Below are 21075 nucleotides of genomic sequence, written 5' to 3' on the forward strand. Positions count from 1 at the left end.
GTCTGTTGAGTCCTTGGAACTAGATTCCAAAAGGAATTCACCTTCAAACTGAGTCTTACAAAATTCAGTGATCATGGCTTGTGTTTAAAAGAAAATTTTGTTGTCATTGGATCACTTGTTAGGGTTTGGTTAGGGTTTTAAATTTCTGATCATAATCTTCTTGATATGCATGTGAAAATTCTTTTGAAGAATTTCTGATCTATCTTTGAATGCAAATTGAGACACATGATAATTTGAATAAAAATAGATTTTTTGTCTGTAATCTATACATTGAAAGATGATTTGCATTGTTTAGGGGATTTTTAGATTTGAATCTCTTAAGTTCATAAACTTTTGTACACTAGTTCATTTCTGACAAATTTGATTGAAAATCTTTTGATTTGTTGACTAGGGTTTATTGTTCACAAAAGTTATAAAGGTTATTGTCTAAAAAAAAAATAGGAGCTTAAAAAAAAATTGAAAAATATTCAGCTTGAAAAGAAAGAAAGAAAGAAATGTGAAAGTCGTTGAATACTTTGCTAAGGAAAATGCTACCTATTGAGATTTGATCGAAAGCTCCCATTAAATTGTGAATTAAAGCTCAAAGTGAAGATAAGTTGAGTTGGGGAATCGTTGACTACTCTTTAGAGTGAAATCCGTCTTGCTTAAAAAAAATTGCTCAAAATAATTTTTTCTTGATGCTTTTCGATAATAAGATTTAGACAATAATTTGTTGAAATTCAACTGAAGATGGATTAGATTAGATTTCACACACATACATGAACTTGCTAGATTAATTTCTAAATTTTTCAGTAAAATTTGCAAGTTTGATTTCATGTTGTGATTACTTTCTGAGATTTGAAATTATTTGAAAAATCTGTTAAGTTAAATATTTGTTCTCTAAGATATTTTTAAAAATTCTCTGAAAGGGTTTTGAATCATGTGTTGACTGGATGATTTTAATGATTGGTGATTTAGATTTTAGTTCTAAAATAAAATATAAAAAAAAAAATTCAAAAAGATTTTGATTTGTTTTTAGGTTTTTAGTTTGTTTTTGTTGATGTTTTTAATCACCAATGTGTTAGAATATTTTCTGGAAATTAATTGGAAAAGTTTTTTTTAAATATACACTATGGATTCAAGACTGGGGGTCTTGAACCGATTCAAACAAGTCAATAGGCCAAGCCTAAAGTGACTGCCCATCTTGGACCAGTTCAATAGGGCTAAACCAGTTCAAGCCTTTATGCACTAAAGAGCACTGCCCTTTTTGAACCGGTTCAAGGGCTCGGGATTTTGAGTTTTAAACCTCATGTTTTACTTCATTTGTGCAATGTCTCTCCAGATCTCTTGTTCTCTCTCTCCCCACATCTCACACATATATATCTATATACATTGTATCATATTTTTGTCATTTATCCATGATATATAATTGATCATTACATGCTACATATGAGATTGAAGACAAGAATTGAAGATTATGAGGATTAGAAGTTGTAAAATGGGTTTAAATGAGTTTTGTGGAGTTTGGGATTACAACTTAGAGGATTGGTTAATCATTTGAGTTAATTGAGGAGATTAAAGCTTCTAAGGTGATTGTTGAGTTGTAATCAACAAGCTTTTCTATAAACACTTTTGGGGTTGCACACCAAGAGTTTTATAAAATTCCTGAAAGAGTTGCAAGCTTCAAAGTGAGAAAATTCCTAAAGACCGTACCATGGCTCCTAAACTGACTCAGGAAGCAAAAGGGAAAAGAATTGCAAATCCACGACCTCTAAAAAGGTCCCGAACAAGCATCATCATACAAGAACCTCAAAATGGTTCACAAGCACCAAGCACGGCTCCAATGAGATATCCATCAGTTTCTAGCATCAGAATGATTGAATTTGCTGAGTCCCACTTCCACAATGAAGATGCTTGGAAAGTGAATCTCTCTATTTACAGGGATGGTCTAATCAAGACAGAGAGGAATGTCAATCTTCAGAAACTTCAAGACATAGCAGGACGCGAGCTCATGAACTACATCAAGTCGCATGATTGGCTTTTCTTCATTAAGCTTGGCAAAAGCTTTTATTGTCTGGATATGGTTAGCTATTTATATCCGTGAGGTTCATGACTCCTACTTCATCGTATCTTTGTTTAGAGTTGATTATACTGTTGATGAGAAGGATATTGAAACTATCCTTGGTCTTCAGGACAGTTGTCAGTTGACTGGAAATACTCTGCCTTTGACAGTCACGAGTCCTGATTTTTCCCGGATTGTTCCAAAGATATGTGTGCCGAACTCCTCTTTGAATCAAAATAGTATTCCAGCTCGAATTCTGACAGATGAAGCGGCCTTCTTCAACTTGTTTGCTATGGCTAATTTGGGCTACTTCGGAAAGAAGGATGAACTAACTCTTGAGCGAGCAAAAGTGCTTTATTTTCTTGCTAATAATAAGACTATCCTGCTTGCATATTCTATTGTGCAGCTTATAATAGCTTATTACAAGAAAAACTCGCGCAAGTATTCTTTTCCGTTTCCCATGATCATCATAGAAATCCTTAAGAAGAATAATGTGCAGATTCCTCCAAGGGTTTACCATAAGCCTATCGTGATAGAATTGGATTCTCGTGCTTTGAACAAGTAAAAGACTGCTCGAGAGAATGCTAGGAAAGCCAGGAGAACTGTTGATGAGGGGTCATCACAAGCTTCAGAGATTACTTAGCTATTTCCTCTAAGAGAAACTTTCACAAGAGCAGATGCTAATGTCATGTATTCTCATCTACTTCAGCAACAGACAGCAATGTTTGACAGGATGATGGTTGAGATCCGAGATCTCAAACTACAGATGACTCAGCTGAAAGGACAGCCGTCAGGAGTTCCGGATGAGGATGTCTACAGGCCTGTATCTCCAGATCCATCTCTAAGAACTGAAGATAACGAAGGGGATAAGTATACAGATGAGGATGAGGAAGATGAGGATGAGGAGGAGAGTGGTGGATACTAAAGATGATGTTTACTTTCTCTGAGTGGTTGAGGAGACACTGATGCTATTTTTAATGTTATTTTTTCATGCATCATAACATCATGCTTTGTTTGGTTATTGATCACATTGTCATTATTTTTGGATATTCTAGGAATTTGCTTTAATTGACTTTTTTGGATTGGAATTATTTGTTCTATTATTTGTCTCTATGTTTTATCAATTTGTTACAAAAAGGGGGAGAATAAATGTGATGTTAAGAGGGAGATAAAATTTTGGATATTTACTTAAGGGGGAGTTTTTATAAATTTTAATTTACTAAACTTCATTGGTAGTTGTTGCTTGATAGTGTGCAGGAAACGGGTCAAGCCTTGTATCCAAGAAGAACGGTGATCCTATTTCGTGTTTTTGCCTTTAAACAAATAATGTAATTTACTTTTCTGCTTTGGGTAGATTGCGAAAATTGTTTTTAAGGTTTTGTCACGAAATTGCCAAAGGAGGAGATTGTGAGATATATATTTTGTAATTGGCTAATTCCATTGTCAAAATAAGTCCGATCGAGTTACAAGTTTTCGTTCAAAATTTTAAAGATTGAAGATCGGATACGAAGTTCAAGTGTTCATAAGATACTACACTCTGAGATGATGAGAACAATGCTTTAAGAAGTTTTGAGGAGTAATGAGAACATTTAGGAAGGGTTTTGGAAGGTTCAGAACAAGTTTTTACATTTTGTCCATCTTGAACTGGTTCAAGAATAATCGAATAGGTTCAACTTCAACAGAGTGGAGATTTTACATTCTGTCCATCTTGAACCGGTTTAAGATTTATCGAACAGGTTCAAGAAGTCTTGCTTGCTAAACAACTTTTAGTTTTCTTTTTTGAATAGTTTCCCAGTTGGTCTAGAATTGTACCAAATCCTATGCATAATTTTTTCCTTATTTTCAGAGGGATTAGGTCATTCTATACTCCATATAAACCATGTCATATACATTGGTTTATTCACGGCTTTTGCATTATCAGTTTGTTATTCTCAAAAAGCCTTAGGAAGATTTTTGTCTTAGAATCTTAGAGAATTTTCTGTTTGTCTTTCTAGAACATATACACATAACACTTAGTGAGTTTAGAGTTGTATTGTTCGAATAATCGTGATCATACAGTTGTATCTACATCGATCAAACAAAAGCAGATTTATTTTTACATCAAATCCAGAAGTTGAATAGAAGTAAAAGCGATCATACTTTGAAAGGGTTGGAACATTCGAGGAGTGTTGTCTGATCTACCTGCTAATCTTCTACAAATATCAAGCATAAGCCTGAGGTCAAGTTGTTGTTGGACGGGGAGTCGCAAAGCCAGAGAATTGTCAGCAGTTGGTGTTTAGTAGAATGATAAGGTGTGAGCCAGAGTCAAAGTTCAGTGTACTTTGTTTCAAGCATAGTGGATCGGTTTACTTTGGACTGCACAGTCCACGAGGTTTTTCCCACGCAGACAGTTGACGTATTTTATCAACTGGGGTTTCCTCGCTAAAATCCCAGTGTCATCTCAAACTTTACTTTGTTTTATTTTAGATTGCATGATATTAATTTATTAATTACTAAAATAAAGTAAGTTAGAAAAACACAAGATCTGTTTTAAAAATAAACAAAACTTTCTAACTACATTCCGCTGCGTACAGCTCACAATATATGTGTACAGATATTTCATGGCATGTAAGCAATTAGTGGAGGCTTAGAAGTGCATTTTTGAACTTTTGGCATGACACATGGACCCCATGTAATGTTTCCATTTTTTGCCATTTTCCATTTTCTGGAATTTGCTGGTTCTGTGAGGGCATTTTCGTTTTTTCACGAATTATGTGCCGAGCACCGTGGGATGTGCCGGGTGTGTCAAAGAGTTGGTTGGGGTATTCCATTGAGTTCAGGAATCTTGAAAATGCACCGGTTGCCATTTCAGCATTTTTCCGTTTTTTCGGGCCTGACGGTCCCGGGTGGGACCGCTGCCGGATTTGTTGTGTACGGGAGTTTTGGGGAACTCACTTGCATGCCATTTTTATTATTTCATGTGTTTTGTGTAGCATTTGTATAGTTTTTATGTGGGTATTATATATGTGTGGTGGAAAAGAAATGAAAAGAAAAGTTAAAAGAAAATTCTTTAGTGGTAGGACCCACCACTAATTTGTATTAAGTGGTCAAGAGACCACATTGGTCTCAATCTTCTCTCTCTCCCTGTAAGGCCTTCTCTCCCTCATTTTTCTTCTCTTTTTCTTTTCTTTTCTTTACCAAATTCAAGCTTAAATTACTCTCTCATCTTGTGGAATTTTTGGGTGCCGTTTGCGGCGAATTGGAGAGCTCGGCGAGATCTGCAAGTGGGTGTAAGCAATTTCAGCATTTGTGCATACTAGGGATTTCGGGTTTGAGGGCTCAAATTGGGGTTTTCTTCATTTCTTGAGGTAAGGGTGCTTTAATGTATAATTTCTTGTGCTTTTGTGAGCTTTCTTGCTTAAATTCACGTCTAACATGCTCAATTTGTATAACTCTAGCAAAAATTGTCTTAATGTTAATTATGGAACATGTAACTATTTGTTAATTGTTGTGTGATGATCAAATATGCCTATATGAAGTTGAATTCATGTCTTATATGCTTTCTATGCTAAATTGATGTTGAATTGAAAGTATGAGTTGTGTGTTTTAGAAATTTATGATAGATAACATGTGTGAAAATTTTGTGGTTGAAATAATGAATTGTGGCATGGAGTATTCATGCATCCATTGGGAAAGAAAAGGAAAAAAAAAATGTTTTTTTTTTAAAAAACAAAATGAAATGTGTTTTGGGAAATGATTTTGAAAAGTGTTTACGAAAACCGGAGGCCTAGGAGGCGCTTAGTGGTCCGTGGTGTTAGTGTAGTCTAGAGATGACATGAGATTGAGTTAACTAGGTCGGATGCGACACCTTGGAGGTGCCTTGTGGTCGTGGATAGTTAATCAATCCCCCTTTCGTGACGCCTTGGAGGTGCCTTGGGTCGGATTACACTAACGATTTGGAAGTTGAAACGGTATGTTTCAGAAACGGGGAGTGACATTGCTTGGCATAGCATATCATTGGCACATGGTGCATTTGGTAGTTGATTGAGATATATATGTTAGTGATGAGATAGTGGTTTTACTTGATTCCCTAAATATGATCCCGTTCTCTTGCTTTTTATTCTCTATATGGATTTACAGGGTCATAAGAGGTGTATCTTAGACATTTCCTGCTGAGCGTTTAGCTCACCCCATTATTTTACATTTTTCAGGGTACAGAAAAGAAATAGCGGATGATAATCCACCCCAGCGTTAGCTTGGAGTAGGAAAATCTATCTTTTGCTATCTTTTGTATTTGGGCCTAATTTTGTAAATTGTTGACTAAAAATGTATTATTTTGCAACGAGTGATGTATTTAGGTTCATATTGTATATGGCCATTAGGGAAATGTAATTAAGCTTTAATCACACTAAATCCTTTAGTGTAACGTGTGGTAAATTATGTTAACAACGTGGTTGTTGTTATTGTATTAGGTGTTGAAATGTATTTAAATTTATACGTGAGTGTAGTGGTGCGGGTGGCTGATTATCAAATGTTGGTGTATCTTGGTATTCTTTGGACAGTGAACAATTAAGTATGGATAACCCAGAACCAGTTGACGCGAAGCCCCATACATCGACCGAATGACCTGAACCAGTCGACGTGTAGCTTCCCACACGTCGACTGGTATCTTGGCAGTGAACTTTTTCACTGTACACGTCTCCAACCAGTCGACGTGAATAACCCCACACGTCGACCGGTATCTTGACAGTGAGCAATATCACTGTACACATCCCAAACCAGTTGACGTGTGATGTATACACGTTGACCGGTTCCTGTGTGGTAAACATTTTTGACTTATTTTCCCATTTTGTCCTTGACCACTCACTCAAGTGTATTGTTACACATTTTTAGGTTCAGTAAAATACAATAATTATATTTTAACCATAGAAATGACTATATTACCCTAGACTTTGTCTTATTTATTATGTAATACGAGCAAATGACTATTGTGCCCTTTGAGTCACAAATCATTTGAATTGTGGCAAATGACCATGTTGTCCTTATTGGACTTTAAAAATATTAATTTAACATGAAATGACTGTGTTACCCTTGGATGATTTTGGGTTGGGTAAGGACCCGATTAATGATCCGGATCAAGTGGATTTGGGTCGTTACACCCCACCTTGACCAAAAGGAGTGGAGGAGAATAATTTTTAGATTTTTAGCTTTGCACCACCATTCTCTTCCTCCCCCATTTTTAGCCAAACACTTCCTCTCTCTACAAAAGTTCTTTCTCTCGCTACATTTATAAATCTACATGCTTCAAGCCATGACTTGAGCCACTAGGGGTGTGATTTGGGCTTAGAGTGGGAAGACAAAGTTGAAGTACTCATCAAGAGCTATATTTTGACACCAAAATTGCTAGCATTTTGGGGATTTTGAATTTTGGGTTTGGCTAATTGCTTATTTGGCTTTATCTTCATTGGGGTAGGGGTGTCTAAACTGCAATTCTTTTGATTTTTGTGAATTTTTGTATGGTGTTATGTATATAACATGCTATTTTATAATTGATTACTTGTTTAATTAGTTACTAGATGTATAAAATTACCATGCTTGGAGATGATGAAAAGGTGGATTCTTGTGCTATGTGATATAATGGTTAGTAAAGTGTTCATATGTGGAAGTAGTATTACAAAGTAACTTTCCATGATCTTGCATATGAAATTGTGAATGGTTGGGTTGTTAAAGTTGTTAAAATCGTGATATGGATGTTAAGAGAATCCTACTAGTTAAATTGCATGTTAGACACTTAATGAAATGTTTCCTTGATAAATCATGCTAAGTGTATTATAAGGTGGTATGATTATATTGATATGATGACTCTTTCATGAAAATTAGATTGATCAAATGCATGGTTACATTCATAGCATTTATCATTGGGTGGGTGAAAAGGATGAGTTTGACAGTGGAGGATGATTTTTCAAAGAATTGGGTAAAGATGATATTCTTAAGTACAAAACCGAGCGCCATGGAGTTGTCATGGGTCCTTGATTTTTATATATACACAATGTTTGCGAAAATCATGTGTCATTGAGTTGCCATGAGTCCGTGAGGTTAACCCAACCTAGAAGGAGTATGTGTCAGATTTGAACGTGTACAATTAAGTTATCTAGGTGCCAAATGACGTTACAGAGTTGCCCTAGGTCAGGTTTAGCTAGCCAATTTCCTTCGTAACGCCAAAGAGTTGCCTTAGGTCGGCTTATGTTAACGATGTTGGTGTGAGTTAGGTTTGTGTGGGTGGGAGGGAAATCGGGAAAGCGCGTTGTATTACATTAAGACATACATGTTTAACATAGTGTTGTATGTCATTCTGTTGATGTCCGGATTTGGGTCGTTACACATCCATAATTCTTTGTAGTTCCAACCATATAAAGTTACATTGGATCCCTTCTACATACACAAGGTGGCCCCTCACCATGAATTTCATACATTATTGCATATATAAGTGTAAAAACGTTTAATCTATCATTGCCACGAGTTATTTCAGTTATCCAAATCCTAAAACATAGTTAAAATTAAGTAGTACAACTACTTATTACAGTTATCCATTGTTTGAAACACCTAAATTGCATATCAATGGTGTTACAGTCTATTCCATACACTATTAGCAATACGTTCATGTAATTGATTCATTTGTCGCAACTTAGTCTGCGTCACAATAACATGAACATCATCCTCTTCATCTTTTCAAGTTCTAATAATGAAGATGATTCGGGGGTTTAATCATCAAATATTTCATCCACTTGTGCCTCCATTATTACGAAGATGTGAAGTGTACAATAAGTTATCACAATAGCAACCTGAGCTTCAAAATTATATGTAGGCATTTGCTTCAAGATAAGGAATCTCATCTTAAACATCCCAAAACAACGCTCAATGACATTTCACAAAAATTAGTGCCTATGTTTGTATACTTCGTTTCTACCTCGTGTTGGCCTAAAAGCCGACCTACGATACTCTTGTAAGTGGTAGCATTAGCCACAATAGAAAGCCAATAATTTTGGTTGATTGGCATACCCAGAGTCTACCAAATAATACTTGTCATTTTACAAACTTTAAACAATTGTCCACTGTATATAGCTATTAAGGCATTTACCTTCTGGAGAGTTTGGGAATTGCGTACCCTCGTTATTAACTGTCTTGTAACTCTCCCTAGATTGAAAGTTATGATTATTTAAAATTTGGATTGTGTTTTCTTTAGGGTTAAAATTATAAAACCCTCCTACAGTTTCAAAATCGTGCATAACACCCCTCGTAGAATTAAAAAAAACTCCATGAACTAACAAAACTTATCAAGTTACCCCAAAAGTTGTGATCGACTTGTTAAATGAGTTGTGAAATGTCAAATTTGACCTTGTTATTTAATATTAAATTGAAAACTATAATTATTATTTTAAAATTAAAAAATACCCCTTTATAATAATATTATTTAATGTTAGATGTGCTGTTATATCAACGAGCCAATGACTTCGCGGTATCAGACCTTTACTTCCAAAAGGGAGATAAAGGATTTAAGCCTCCATAAAGACATGTGTGTGAGAGTATCAATTATAAAATAATAATAATAATAATAATAATAATAAATAAATAAATAAAAGATGTGCTGTTATTTACTAGCAATCGATGGCCTATAAGTTGCTCCAATATTATTTTTGTAATTTTCAAATAATAATTAGGGAAAAAATCACATAACTCCTTTCTAGTATCATTTTCCTCCAAAAAAATCCCCACTAAAATTAAACACCCCGAACTAAAGAAATGCTATCAAGTTACCACATACCCGTAACCGACCTCTTGATTAAATTGTGAAATGACAAAATTAACCTTATGATTTAATATTAAATTTAAACTAATATTTATTGTGAAATTACGAAAATACCCATCATATTCTTCTTCATCCTCACTCAGTCTATGGAACTTTTTACCCCCCCCCCCCCACCTCTCTCTCTCTCTCTCTCTCTCTCTCTAAAATTAGATCCATCTCCGAGCCAGACTCCGGTGAGCTTCTTGAGGCTATTGATGCAGGTGAAGGAGCGAACCGACCAACTCACCAAGCTTCTCTCTTTCATCCAAACACGGCGCGAATCGACCAACCAAGCTTCATCATTCCACAAGTTCCTAATCCAAGCGATCCAGCGAAGATCAAGAAACTTGGAAGGCCCAATACGACTCTCTCTCTCCTTCGAAAGTCTCTGTGAGCTCTCTCTTCTCTAAGACAGTTGTATTGATCTGTATTTTTGAATTCGTTTAGACGTTCATATATTGTATTGCACATTTTAGCTTTATCTTTATGTGTATGTATATATATATACATACATATACGTGTGTATATATTCGAGATATATGAGTGTGAATGTTGGGGAAACAAATCAAAATCAGTTGTTGGGTGCTTCTGGAGTGGTAGGTTATCACTGCTCTTTATTTTAGTTTATTCTTGCAACTAGTACAAATTTTTAATAAACATAGAATTATATGAAAAGAGTAGTAGTAACTGTAGTGTGTGTGTGTGTGTGTATATATATATATGCTGAATGCAGAATAACTTTAACCACTAGATCATCATGCTAACCTAGTGTACAGACTGCAGCTCCAATTGTAGATGGGCCAAACTTTCATTGAGTTTCAAAACTCCCACAGGAGGAGAACGCCATCGTAGATTAGGAGGAGGGTCAACTTGAGCAGGCATATTAAATATCCAAAGCTTCCTCATACTGGGTACTACGATTTTTGGGCCCTGTTGATATAATTTCTCTTTAGGAAGCCAAATTATTAAATTAATGTGACAAAACTATTTACAGCTCTTAAACATTGGTCAAACAATCAATTACACTGATTATGCCCTTCACTATGTGAGAATGGTGGAGGACTTTTTTTTTCTTTGATGATTAGTTGTTGTACTGAATTGAATTACACAGAGTTATATGTTCAAACTGAATTGATGATTAGTTGTTAAATCAGTGAGCTTCTGCATCTGGCCGAGTCAAACTCCGGTGAGCTTCTTGAGGCTGTTGATGCAGGTGAAGGAGTGGAGATGAGTCTAATTTTAGAGAGGGGCAAAAGTTCTAGAGAGAGTGAAGAGGAAGAAGAAGATAATGGGTATTTTCGTAATTTCACAATAATAAATATTAATTTTTAATTTAATATTAAATCATAAGATTAGTTTTATCATTTCACAACCTAATAAACGGGTCGATTACGTGTATGTGATAACTTGATAGCATTTTTTTAGTTTAGGGGAGTGTTTAATTTTAGTGGGGTTTTTTTGGACAAAATGATAATAGAAGGGAGTTATGTAATTTTTCCCGTAATAATTATAACTTTTAATTTAATATTAAATAGCAATGACAAATCCTAGTATCAAAAAGATCACATACACACAAACAAAATGCACTGTACATCTCTATGCATGTCTCATCTGCTAAAAGTGTCAAAAAAAAATAATAGTAATAATCAGCATCATCTGTTAAATCCATGCTCTTGAAAGGTTTTTTTATTTTTATTTTTTTGTTTAAAATAGTAATAGTTGGGGGAGGTTTTGTGCCAAAAAAAAAAATCATCAAAGCCAATTCTTGTTACAAGTCCAGAGGAGTTTTATGAATTTTTTTCCAAAATAATACATGTAAAAAGATATGTCTAAAATAATGCATTAGATATTGCTGTGGTTAATAGAAGAAGAAATCGTAGCATATATAGGAATTACCACCATACCATGTTATAATACATCCAAGATAAGAGACTCAAATGGCATCCTAAGAAAATGAGTGATTGAGATAAAAGATGCCACAATATTGGTTGTCAGTGAATAATTGATGCTTTGCTTGTCTGATTTTCGATCAAACTGCTTTGGTAAAGTATGTCTAGGGACTTTAGAAGTTTCCCGTCCACCCCCTCTTGCTCTTGGTTTGAATCTAATCCGTGCAAGCAAAACTCACTCCTCAATCTTTCTTCCTTTGGTTTCACAAAAGGATCGATGGAGGCTGCGGGGATCTTTCTCGGGCCGATCATTCAGGTGCTGCTCGACAAGTTGGTCTCTCCGGCGGTGTCAAACTATGCCCACGGTGAGGGAATCCATGGTCAGTTGAAGAAGTTGGAGAAAATGTTGCCAGCCATTCGTGCTGTTCTCGCCAACGCGGAGGACAAGCAAATGGAAAATGATGCTGCAGTCAAATTATGGATGGAGGATCTTACGGACTTAGCCTACGATTTGGACGATTTGCTGGACGACCTCGCTACTAAAGCTCTGAGACGCCAGCTGGTCTTGGAACAATCTCATGCCAGCACCAGTGGTTCTACTAGTAAGGTACAAAAACTCAACCCGGCTGTTAAGCTTTATCGTAGTATAAGGTCCAAGATGACTTCCAAAAACGATACGAGGTCGAAGATAGAGGACATCACTAAAAGATTAGAAGACATTGAGAACCGAAAGAATGTCCTGAATTTGAAAGAGAATGGTGAAGGGAATATTGGGTCAGGGTCCAAGACGAGAAGAGGAGGGCGGGAAACGACTTCTTTGGTCTACAAATCTGAAGTTTATGGCAGAGAACGAGATCAAGAGGCTATAGTTGAGGAGTTGTTGAGGGATGGAGCTAGTGTTGACAATGTCTCTGTCATTCCCATTGTGGGCATGGGTGGTATTGGTAAGACAACTCTCGCTCAGCTCGTCTATAATGATGAACGTGTGAAGGGTCATTTTGGTGTCAAGGCATGGGTTTGTGTTTCTGATGATTTTCAGGCCTATGTTCATAGAGTGACCAAGGCAATTCTCGAGGGTGTCACTTTAAGAACTCATGACTCCGAGTCTTTGGATATGCTTCAACAGAATTTGAAGGAGAACTTGTCAAGAAAGAAATTTCTTTTTGTTTTGGACGATGTTTGGAATGAGAAGTATGGAGACTGGGAGGTCCTAAAACGTCCTTTTAATGTTGGGGCACCTGGGAGCAAAATTATTGTCACAACTCGCAGTGAAATCGTTGCATCAACCATGACTCTGTCTCAGCCGGCTTACCTTCTAAAAGGGCTGTCGAACGATGAATGTCTGTCTTTATTTGCTCATCATGCACTCGAGAAAGAAAACTTTGATGCAGATCCCTATCTAAAAGGAATTGGTGAGGAAATAGTGAATAAATGTAAAGGCTTGCCTTTGGCAGTAAAAACACTTGCAGGCCTCTTGCGCACTAAACGGCACCAAAATGAGTGGGTAGATATATTGAATAGCAGGATATGGATTCTACCCGAAGAAAGTGATATACTTCCAGCTCTTAAATTGAGCTATCATTATCTTCCATCTCATTTGAAGCAATGTTTTGCCTATTGTGCAACATTTCCAAAAGACTATGAATTTGACAAAGATGAACTAGTTCTGTTGTGGATGGGGGTGGGTCTGTTGCAGCTATCAAAAGAAAAGGATCTAATGAAAGATTTTGGCTACAAGTGTTTTGATGATCTTCTATCAAGATCATTTTTCCAACAATCTAGTGGTAGTAAATCACGGTTTGTGATGCATGACCTTCTAAATGATCTAGCTCTACACGTCACTGGGGATATATGTTTTATGCTGAATAAGTTGGAAGGTAATGAGCAATTTGAAATTCCTAAACGAACTCGGCATTTGTCATTTATTCGTCAAAAATTTGAAGTCTTTCAAAAGTTCAAGCCTCTTTGTAAAGTTCAGCAGTTGCGAACTCTGTTAGCATTACCAATTCAGACATATGCTTCAGAAGAACGTTACTTAGCAAAAAAGGTTTTGTTTGATTTATTGCCGAAATTGCAATGCTTAAGGGTGCTATCTTTTTCTGGTTATTCTATAACTGAGCTACCGGACTCAATTGGCCTTTTGAAACATCTCAGGTATCTTAATTTATCTAGGACTTCAATCAGATCATTACCTGAATCAGTGAGTACTCTCTACAATTTACAAACATTGTTATTGCGCAGTTGCAAAAATCTTTGTATGTTTCCTCCAAACACTGAGAATTTAACTAATCTGCGTCATCTTGACATTGTTGATACTGTGGAATTACGAGAGATGTCCTCAGGTATTGGTAAGCTAGAGAATTTGCAAACACTGTCAAAGTTTGTTGTGGGCTGCAAAAATAATGGGGCAAGAGTGAAAGAGTTGGGGAATCTGAGCCTTTTACGTGGGAATATTTCTATTGAAGAGTTGCAAAACATAACAGATGTTCGGGATGCAAATGAGGCAAATTTAAGGAATAAGGAGTGCCTTAATGAAGTAGATTTGGCATGGTGCAGTGAGTTTAACGATTCTCGAAATGAAGAACTTGAATTGGATGTGCTTGACAAGCTGCAACCTCACATAAACTTGAAAAGGCTCAAAGTTAAGTTCTATGGGGGCACGGAATTTCCAAGTTGGATAGGCAATCCATCCTTTTCTGAAATGGTGAACCTGAGTCTTATAGGCTGTAGAAAATGCAGATCTTTAGCACCACTCGAGAAACTACCCAACCTCAAAGAGTTATACATTGAAGGCATGCTTGAAGTAGAAATTTTGGGGGATGTTCTTCCTTTTCCATCACTGGAGACTCTAAAATTTGTAGACATGCCTGCATGGAAAGATTGGATTGTTGTTGAAGAAGCTCGAAGACAATTCCCTTGCCTTCGTGAGCTCAGTATACTTGGTTGTCCGAATTTGATTAGGATTTCCCATTTAAGGCTTCCCTCTCTTCAAACATTATACTTGGAAGAGTGTGAGGAGGTGGTGCTAAAAAGTATTGTTGGTGTGACCTCGCTAACTAGCTTGGAAGTTGTGAATATTAGAGGGCTATCTCAGCTTGAGGAAGCATTGGTGCTGTCTTTGGTAGCACTCGAAAGTCTTGTGTTCAAAAAATGCAACCAACTGGTGGCTTTGTGGCAAAATGGTGGAGGGGTTGCACAGAAAAATAATCTTGTCCGTTTACAGAGACTGAGAGTCGAGTCGTGCCCCCAACTTGTTTCCTTTGGAGAAGATCAATTAGATGATGAAGGGTTGCCTTGCATTAATCTTCAGGAACTGAAGATAACAGCTTGTGTGAAACTTGAGAAGTTGCCAAATGACCTGAATAAGCTCACCTCTCTCACATGTTTAGAGATTAGTTGGTGTTCAAAACTTTTGTGGTTTCCGAGGACGGGTGTCCCGCCCTCGCTTAGAAGACTTGAGATAGGCAATTGTGATGCCTTGGAGTCCCTCCCTGAAGGCATCTCTGGTGTTGAACACTTGGAAATCCGTGATTGTCCATCATTGAGGAGTTGGCCAACCGAAAATATGTTACCCACCCCTCTTAAGTATCTTCATATTGCTGACTGCGTGAATTTGGAGTACTGGGTTTCGGGGACGACCATGCAGCAGCAGCAACAGGAGGACTTTAACATAGATATTATGTCATCACTTGAGATATTCATCTCGAATTGGCCAAAAGTTGGAATGTTACTTGGGGGTTGCATAAAGAATACTAATAGTTTTGCTCATCTCCGTGATCTGAATATATGGTATTGCGATGGTCTGGAGTCCTTGTCATTTCCAGAAAGAGGCTTACCCAACCTCAGATCACTTGCAGTCTGGAATTGCTTGAATCTGAAATCCTTAGTTACCACCAACCAGATTCTTCAAAACCTCGAATCCCTACGTATATGGAGATGTCCAAGTCTGGAGGCCTTTCCGGAAACAGGCTGCTGCTTGTCCACCCCCAACTTGAGATCGATTCAGATCAGCGGCTGCCATGATCTGAGATGGTTGCCAATTGATCAGATTCAAAGCCTCGCATCACTTGAAACCATTGAAATATGTGATTGTCCATGTCTTGAGTCCTTTACTCAAGGCAATGGGAATGGGAATTTGCCCCCCAACCTAACTAAGCTTACTATTATTGGTTGCGGGAAAGTACTGAAGCCCTTGTTAGAATGGGGTCTACACAGACTCACCTCTCTTCGAGTATTTCAAATTAAAGGTGGATATCCAGACCTGGTCTCTTTTCCTCCTGATGTTGATGACAATGATGAGTACTCTCTATTTCCTACATCTCTAACCAAATTACACATCCAAGACCTGCCGAATCTGAAATCCATATCATTGAAGGGCCTCCAAAATCATACCTCTTTTCAAAATCTAGGCATCCATGACTGCCCGAATCTGAAATCCATATCATCATCATCCGAGGGCAGTGGCAGTGGCAGTGGCAGTGGCAGTGGCAGTGGCAGTGGCCTCCAAAATCTCACCTCTCTTAAACGTCTATTGATCCGTAAGTGCCCTAAGCTTCGATCCTTGCCAAAGGAGGGTCTGCCTTCCACACTTCAATGTTTAGAAATCAAGGAATGTCCAGTTCTTGAAAAACAGTGCGAGGAAAATAAAGGCGATTACTGGCCCAACATTGCCCACATTCCCTACGTCAGAATGCATGCCAATTACCTCTACCTCTCTTAAAGCTGATATTGAACCCCTACTATATTCTTCTGTCAAGTAAGCTCAAGTTCTACAATCTCTCTCATGCATCTCATTTTAATTAATTTTCAAGTGTTCAAAATTTTGACTCAACCAAAATGTATTTTCTCCTGTCCCATTTTAGTATTTTCCATACGTACGAACAGAAACAACATGAAAGCATGGGCTGGGGGTGTCACAATTCACTGTTCATACCAACATGATTATGCTCCTTTGCACTTACCTTTTTGTCTGACGAATTAAATTGTTGTATTACAGGATTCAAGATGTTAAAGTCCTACAGAATGGCCAAACCCGAGAACAGTTCTTATACATGATGAAATGTCAAAATGTGTGCCAATCTAGGATGGTTTAGCTGTTCATCTTGAGGTATTTTCTTCAGCATCAGGCAAATTGATGTTTTCTGTTCTTGTTATTCAGGGTGACAATTGTTTTTGTCTTGTTTTCTTTTTCACAATTACTTAAATGGTTGTTTAATTGAATTCGAGAGGTGAAATTTATTTCTCACGTTGTTCCCATAAAATTGTACTTCTTGAAACTGCTATTGGCTCCTAAATATATGCAGTTTTTCCTTGTTGGACAGGATTACAGCATGGTTAAAACATGATCATTACAATGACTTTGATGTGAAAAGGATTGAGAAAAACAATTCTATCTATTTCACAAGACAATTTTTTAATATTGGTTGCTGTAGACATTAAAAATCTGCTCAATCAAACCATCAAAGTTGTCCTTAATTGGAAGTGTTGAATTATTCTTCCCTCCCTATTTAGCTATATTAACTTCAACATTCCTGTTTATCAAGTATCACACTGAGCATTGACCCATCTTGGAAGAGTAGGAGTTCTTCTTTAAATGATAAATAATAAATAAAATTTAACCTAATTATATGTAGATATATTGTACCAAGCATAGATGCAATTCTTTTTTTTTTTTAATGCTTCCTAATATCCCTCTTATATGTTGCTTCTATAATTGACATGAATAACCCTGTTCTTTTTTTTCCTTGAAAACCACTAAATCACAATGACTAAATCACACATATACATTATAATAAATCTCCATTGTCCATCAAACCTGAACCAAATTGAAGGTAGAATACAGCATTGTTAACACAATTTTGCAATGAGATAGTCTTGTTGACTCTTTTGTGATGTCTAGATATCGTATGAAATTTTGTGATGCTTTATCTTCCCAGGAAGCATATATAAATTTTACCAGTTATAATATTTTTCTTATTAAGTCAATTCAAAAAAGGTGAGATTATTGTCAGTTATAATCTCATCAAGCAGGTAAAATTGTATTTGCTAGGTGAGATTATAGTTGTTTTTGCTATCTGTTATCATTAGTAGTTTATTATTGTTATTGAGTCACGTTTATTGGCTTGTAAAAAGTAGTTATATTGACTAAGAGAATTCTCTACTTGTTTATAGATTGGCATTGGGGCTTGCATTTCTCAGACTGCAAAATCCAAGAGTAACCTTCTCTTCATCAACCTTCGCGTTTCCATTTCCGTGGTGAATAACTTCCTGCAAATCTGTAACGTTGTAAAAATGGTGTCCATGTCATGGAGGTGGTGGAATTCTGTGATTTAGTCGTGTCCAGGAAGGCTGACTGTGTACACTTTATGGATGTTTGAAGGAGGAATTATGGAGTTGTATTTGTTTCTTGTGAATTTGGGAGTTGTATGTGTTGCTTGTGAACTTAGGAGCTGTATGCTTTATAAGAGTTGATATTGACTTGATTGATCATATGTGGTGTAATTTGCATCTTAGTGTTAAAACCTCCTTTGCATTTCTGAAGTTGGATCATGTTGACTAATAAGGGATGAGCATGACTGTAAGGATCCACTTTACCACTATGCCCTTTCATTTATAATATTAAAAAAAGTATGTACAGTAAAGAAAATGAAATAAAATAAATTGAACTACTCAAGCTCAAACAAAATCTGCTTTGGATTGAAACTGGTTAAATATTGACTTGCAAAATAAATGAGCTAAAAATAGATTAGATTTTTGAAAGAAATCGGAATTAAAAAAAAATTAATTCAAATTTTATATAATCAAACGCAGCGTAAGCAAAATGGTATATGGTAGCATAATGTTTTTGAAAAACTAGTGTGTCATTCTTTTTTTTCTTTTTCCATGAATCGGATGATTTTATATACATTAAAAAATAAGGTAACTGAGGTTTGATAAAAGAACACGAAAGAAACTTAGCCCATTTTGGAACAAAAACACCCCTTCACACTTGATAAAATGGACAAAGACATCCTTACAATGATGAATTGACTATATTACCCTTTGATATAAAATTGACAAATATAACACTTTTTATTGACTTAAATACCCCTTTCTAGAACACAGCCACACGCATCGCCAAACCACCAATTAAGAACTCCGACCTCACAGCCCACCACAACCACCACACCACAACCACCGCCAACACACCACTAAGAAATCCATACCACCAACGCCACTGCCACAACCGCGCGCCACAGCAACAACACCCACTGCAACCACCGCCGCAACAACACCCACCACCATAACCACTGCCATAGTGGACGGGTGCCAGCAGCTGCGCAGTGGAAGAGATCCAGCGAGATCTGAGCTTAAACCAGAGGGACTTGGACAGACGACAAGGAGATCTGGCGTGGCGGTGACGGTACTAACTGGCATCGGAGAGGAATGGTGACGGTACTAACCAGCTTGGCAGTGGCGGCAATGCAGAGGACGGGCAGTGGCGGCTGCGCAATGGAAGATGTATATATATACACCCCTTGTTTCAATCGCGAAAGATTCAACAATTGAAGCATTTGAATCCTAGGAATTGAGGCTTCAACCTCAGAAAAACCTTAGAAAGGATGAGATAAGACCAGCGATGAAAGATGAACCCTATGAAATGCTAGGGGGCTGGTCACTTCCTCGAATTCCTGATTCTTGAGGCAATTGAAGTCGATGAAATTAAGGCAACAGAAAGAGGGGGTAGAGGGTAATTGAGAGAAAGAGGCAAGGGTAATTTGGTCTTTTAATTATTTTGATATTTTATAATTAAAATTAATAAAATAGTGAAGGGCAAAATTGACTTTTTACATGTTTTAAGGCTATGTTTGACTTGCAAATCTCATGAGGGGGTGTCATTGTCTCAAAATAGACTTAAATTGTATCTGAATGTCCTTTTAACAAACCTCAGAAAGTGTTGCTGTACTTTACCCTAAAAAATAAGATACAAAATCAGAATGAAGGCATACCCCCTTGAAACAAGACTGGAATGGAAAAAGCCCTTTTGCCATGCACGGTAAAAGCTTTTTAAAACATGGATTTACACTAGGGGCGGAGCCAATGATTGAATTCCAGGGGGGCATAGTGGGAATTTTTTTATTAAAAAAAAAAATAAGAATAAGCTAAAGAAAAGAGAAAGAAAAATGAATTTGGAAGAAAACAATTAAAGCGTGATTAAATAAGGAAAATTTAACCTTTTAAAAAAGTTAATTAAAGAAATTTAAAGATTAAAAGAGGAAAAATATAAAAAGTTTTAAAAAAATTGAAAACTAATAATTTTAGGGGGCATGATATACAAATTTTATATATACATGTAAAAAATAAAATAAAATAAAATAAAAACCATATATATATATATATATAAGGGGGCAGCCAGCTCCGCTCTTGTTTACAGTAATGTCTAATTTTTTTTTTTTCCTAGTTGGTACTTACACATACATGTTTCTTCTGAGACTTGAACCCTATTTGACCTTCCTTTGGGAGCGTTGATAGTAATGCCTATTTTACAACATGGAACAAAAAAAAACACCGTTGTTGTGCTTATGGAAATTTAGTACTTCTACTAACTCAAGTTCTTGAGAGCTTCTATGAACAACTAACCAGTCTTGAATCTGTATTTATCAAGAGAACTCTGTGGAAAAAAATAGTGGTTCAATTGGATGACATTTGGCTCTGTTTGTTTGGATGTAATATACAAATTTCTATATATATACATGTAAAAAATAAAATAAAAACCATATATATATAGGGGGCCAGGCAAGGGGGCATGTTCTCCCGGGCACACACTGGCTCCGCCCTTGTTTACAATAATGTCTATTTTACAACATGGAACAAAAAAGAAAACACAAATTGTTGTGCTTATGGAAATTTGGTACTTCTGCTGACTCGAGTTCTTAAGAGTTTCTATGAACAACTAACCGGTCTTGAAACTGTATTTATTAAGAGAACTCTATGGAAAAATAGTGGTTCAATTGGATGACACTTGGCTCCGTTTGTTTGCATGTAAAATATTTTTCAAAATTATTTTTAGTTTTTGGTGTGGTTGTGTATAAAATATTTACGAAAAAAAAAATATATTAAAACTTAGCAAAAATAATTTACCAATTAATTTTCGACCAGTTATTTTACGCACCCGACCTCGACCTACACATTTGTCCTAAGTTCACACAATTCTTCTAAGGAAATGTCGCTCTCATACTCCGCCGCGCAAATTGATACTCTGAGAGCAAATTCTTCCAAAATGTCAATTCACGAATTCAATTTGTAAATTCTCAAATTTATAATGATTTCTCATTGGTTAT

At 36.5% G+C, this 21075-nt stretch overlaps 1 protein-coding gene across 2 annotated transcripts; it reads left to right on the forward strand.

The window, feature by feature from the left end:
- Positions 1 to 10000: 10000 nt before the first annotated feature.
- Positions 10001 to 18295, forward strand: LOC132283497 (putative disease resistance RPP13-like protein 1). Of its 2 annotated transcripts, none has more exons than XR_009472050.1 (3): positions 10001 to 10256; positions 16752 to 16862; positions 17927 to 18244. XR_009472050.1 is itself a non-coding variant. In XM_059785443.1 (3 exons), exon 1 carries the CDS (start codon positions 12414 to 12416, stop codon positions 16473 to 16475), a length of 4062 nt encoding a protein of 1353 aa, XP_059641426.1. In that variant the 5' UTR covers positions 12369 to 12413; the 3' UTR covers positions 16476 to 16511; positions 16752 to 16862; positions 17927 to 18295. The 2 variants fall into 2 exon arrangements, 1 of the variants encoding a protein (XP_059641426.1); XM_059785443.1 differs by lacking the exon at positions 10001 to 10256 and adding an exon at positions 12369 to 16511 and having other exon boundaries at positions 17927 to 18295.
- The last annotated feature ends 2780 nt before the right edge of the window (positions 18296 to 21075 follow it).

The sequence above is a fragment of the Cornus florida genome, unplaced genomic scaffold (genome assembly GCF_030987335.1).
Source record: "Cornus florida cultivar Cherokee Brave unplaced genomic scaffold, ASM3098733v1 CherokeeBrave_3.0.0_Hap2_Chr11, whole genome shotgun sequence".
Lineage (NCBI taxonomy): Eukaryota > Viridiplantae > Streptophyta > Magnoliopsida > Cornales > Cornaceae > Cornus > Cornus florida.

What these genes read in the sequence shown, in the direction of transcription:
- LOC132283497 (XM_059785443.1), top strand. Translation starts at nt 12,414, where the DNA reads ATGACTTCCAAAAACGATACGAGGTCGAAGATAGAGGACATCACTAAA.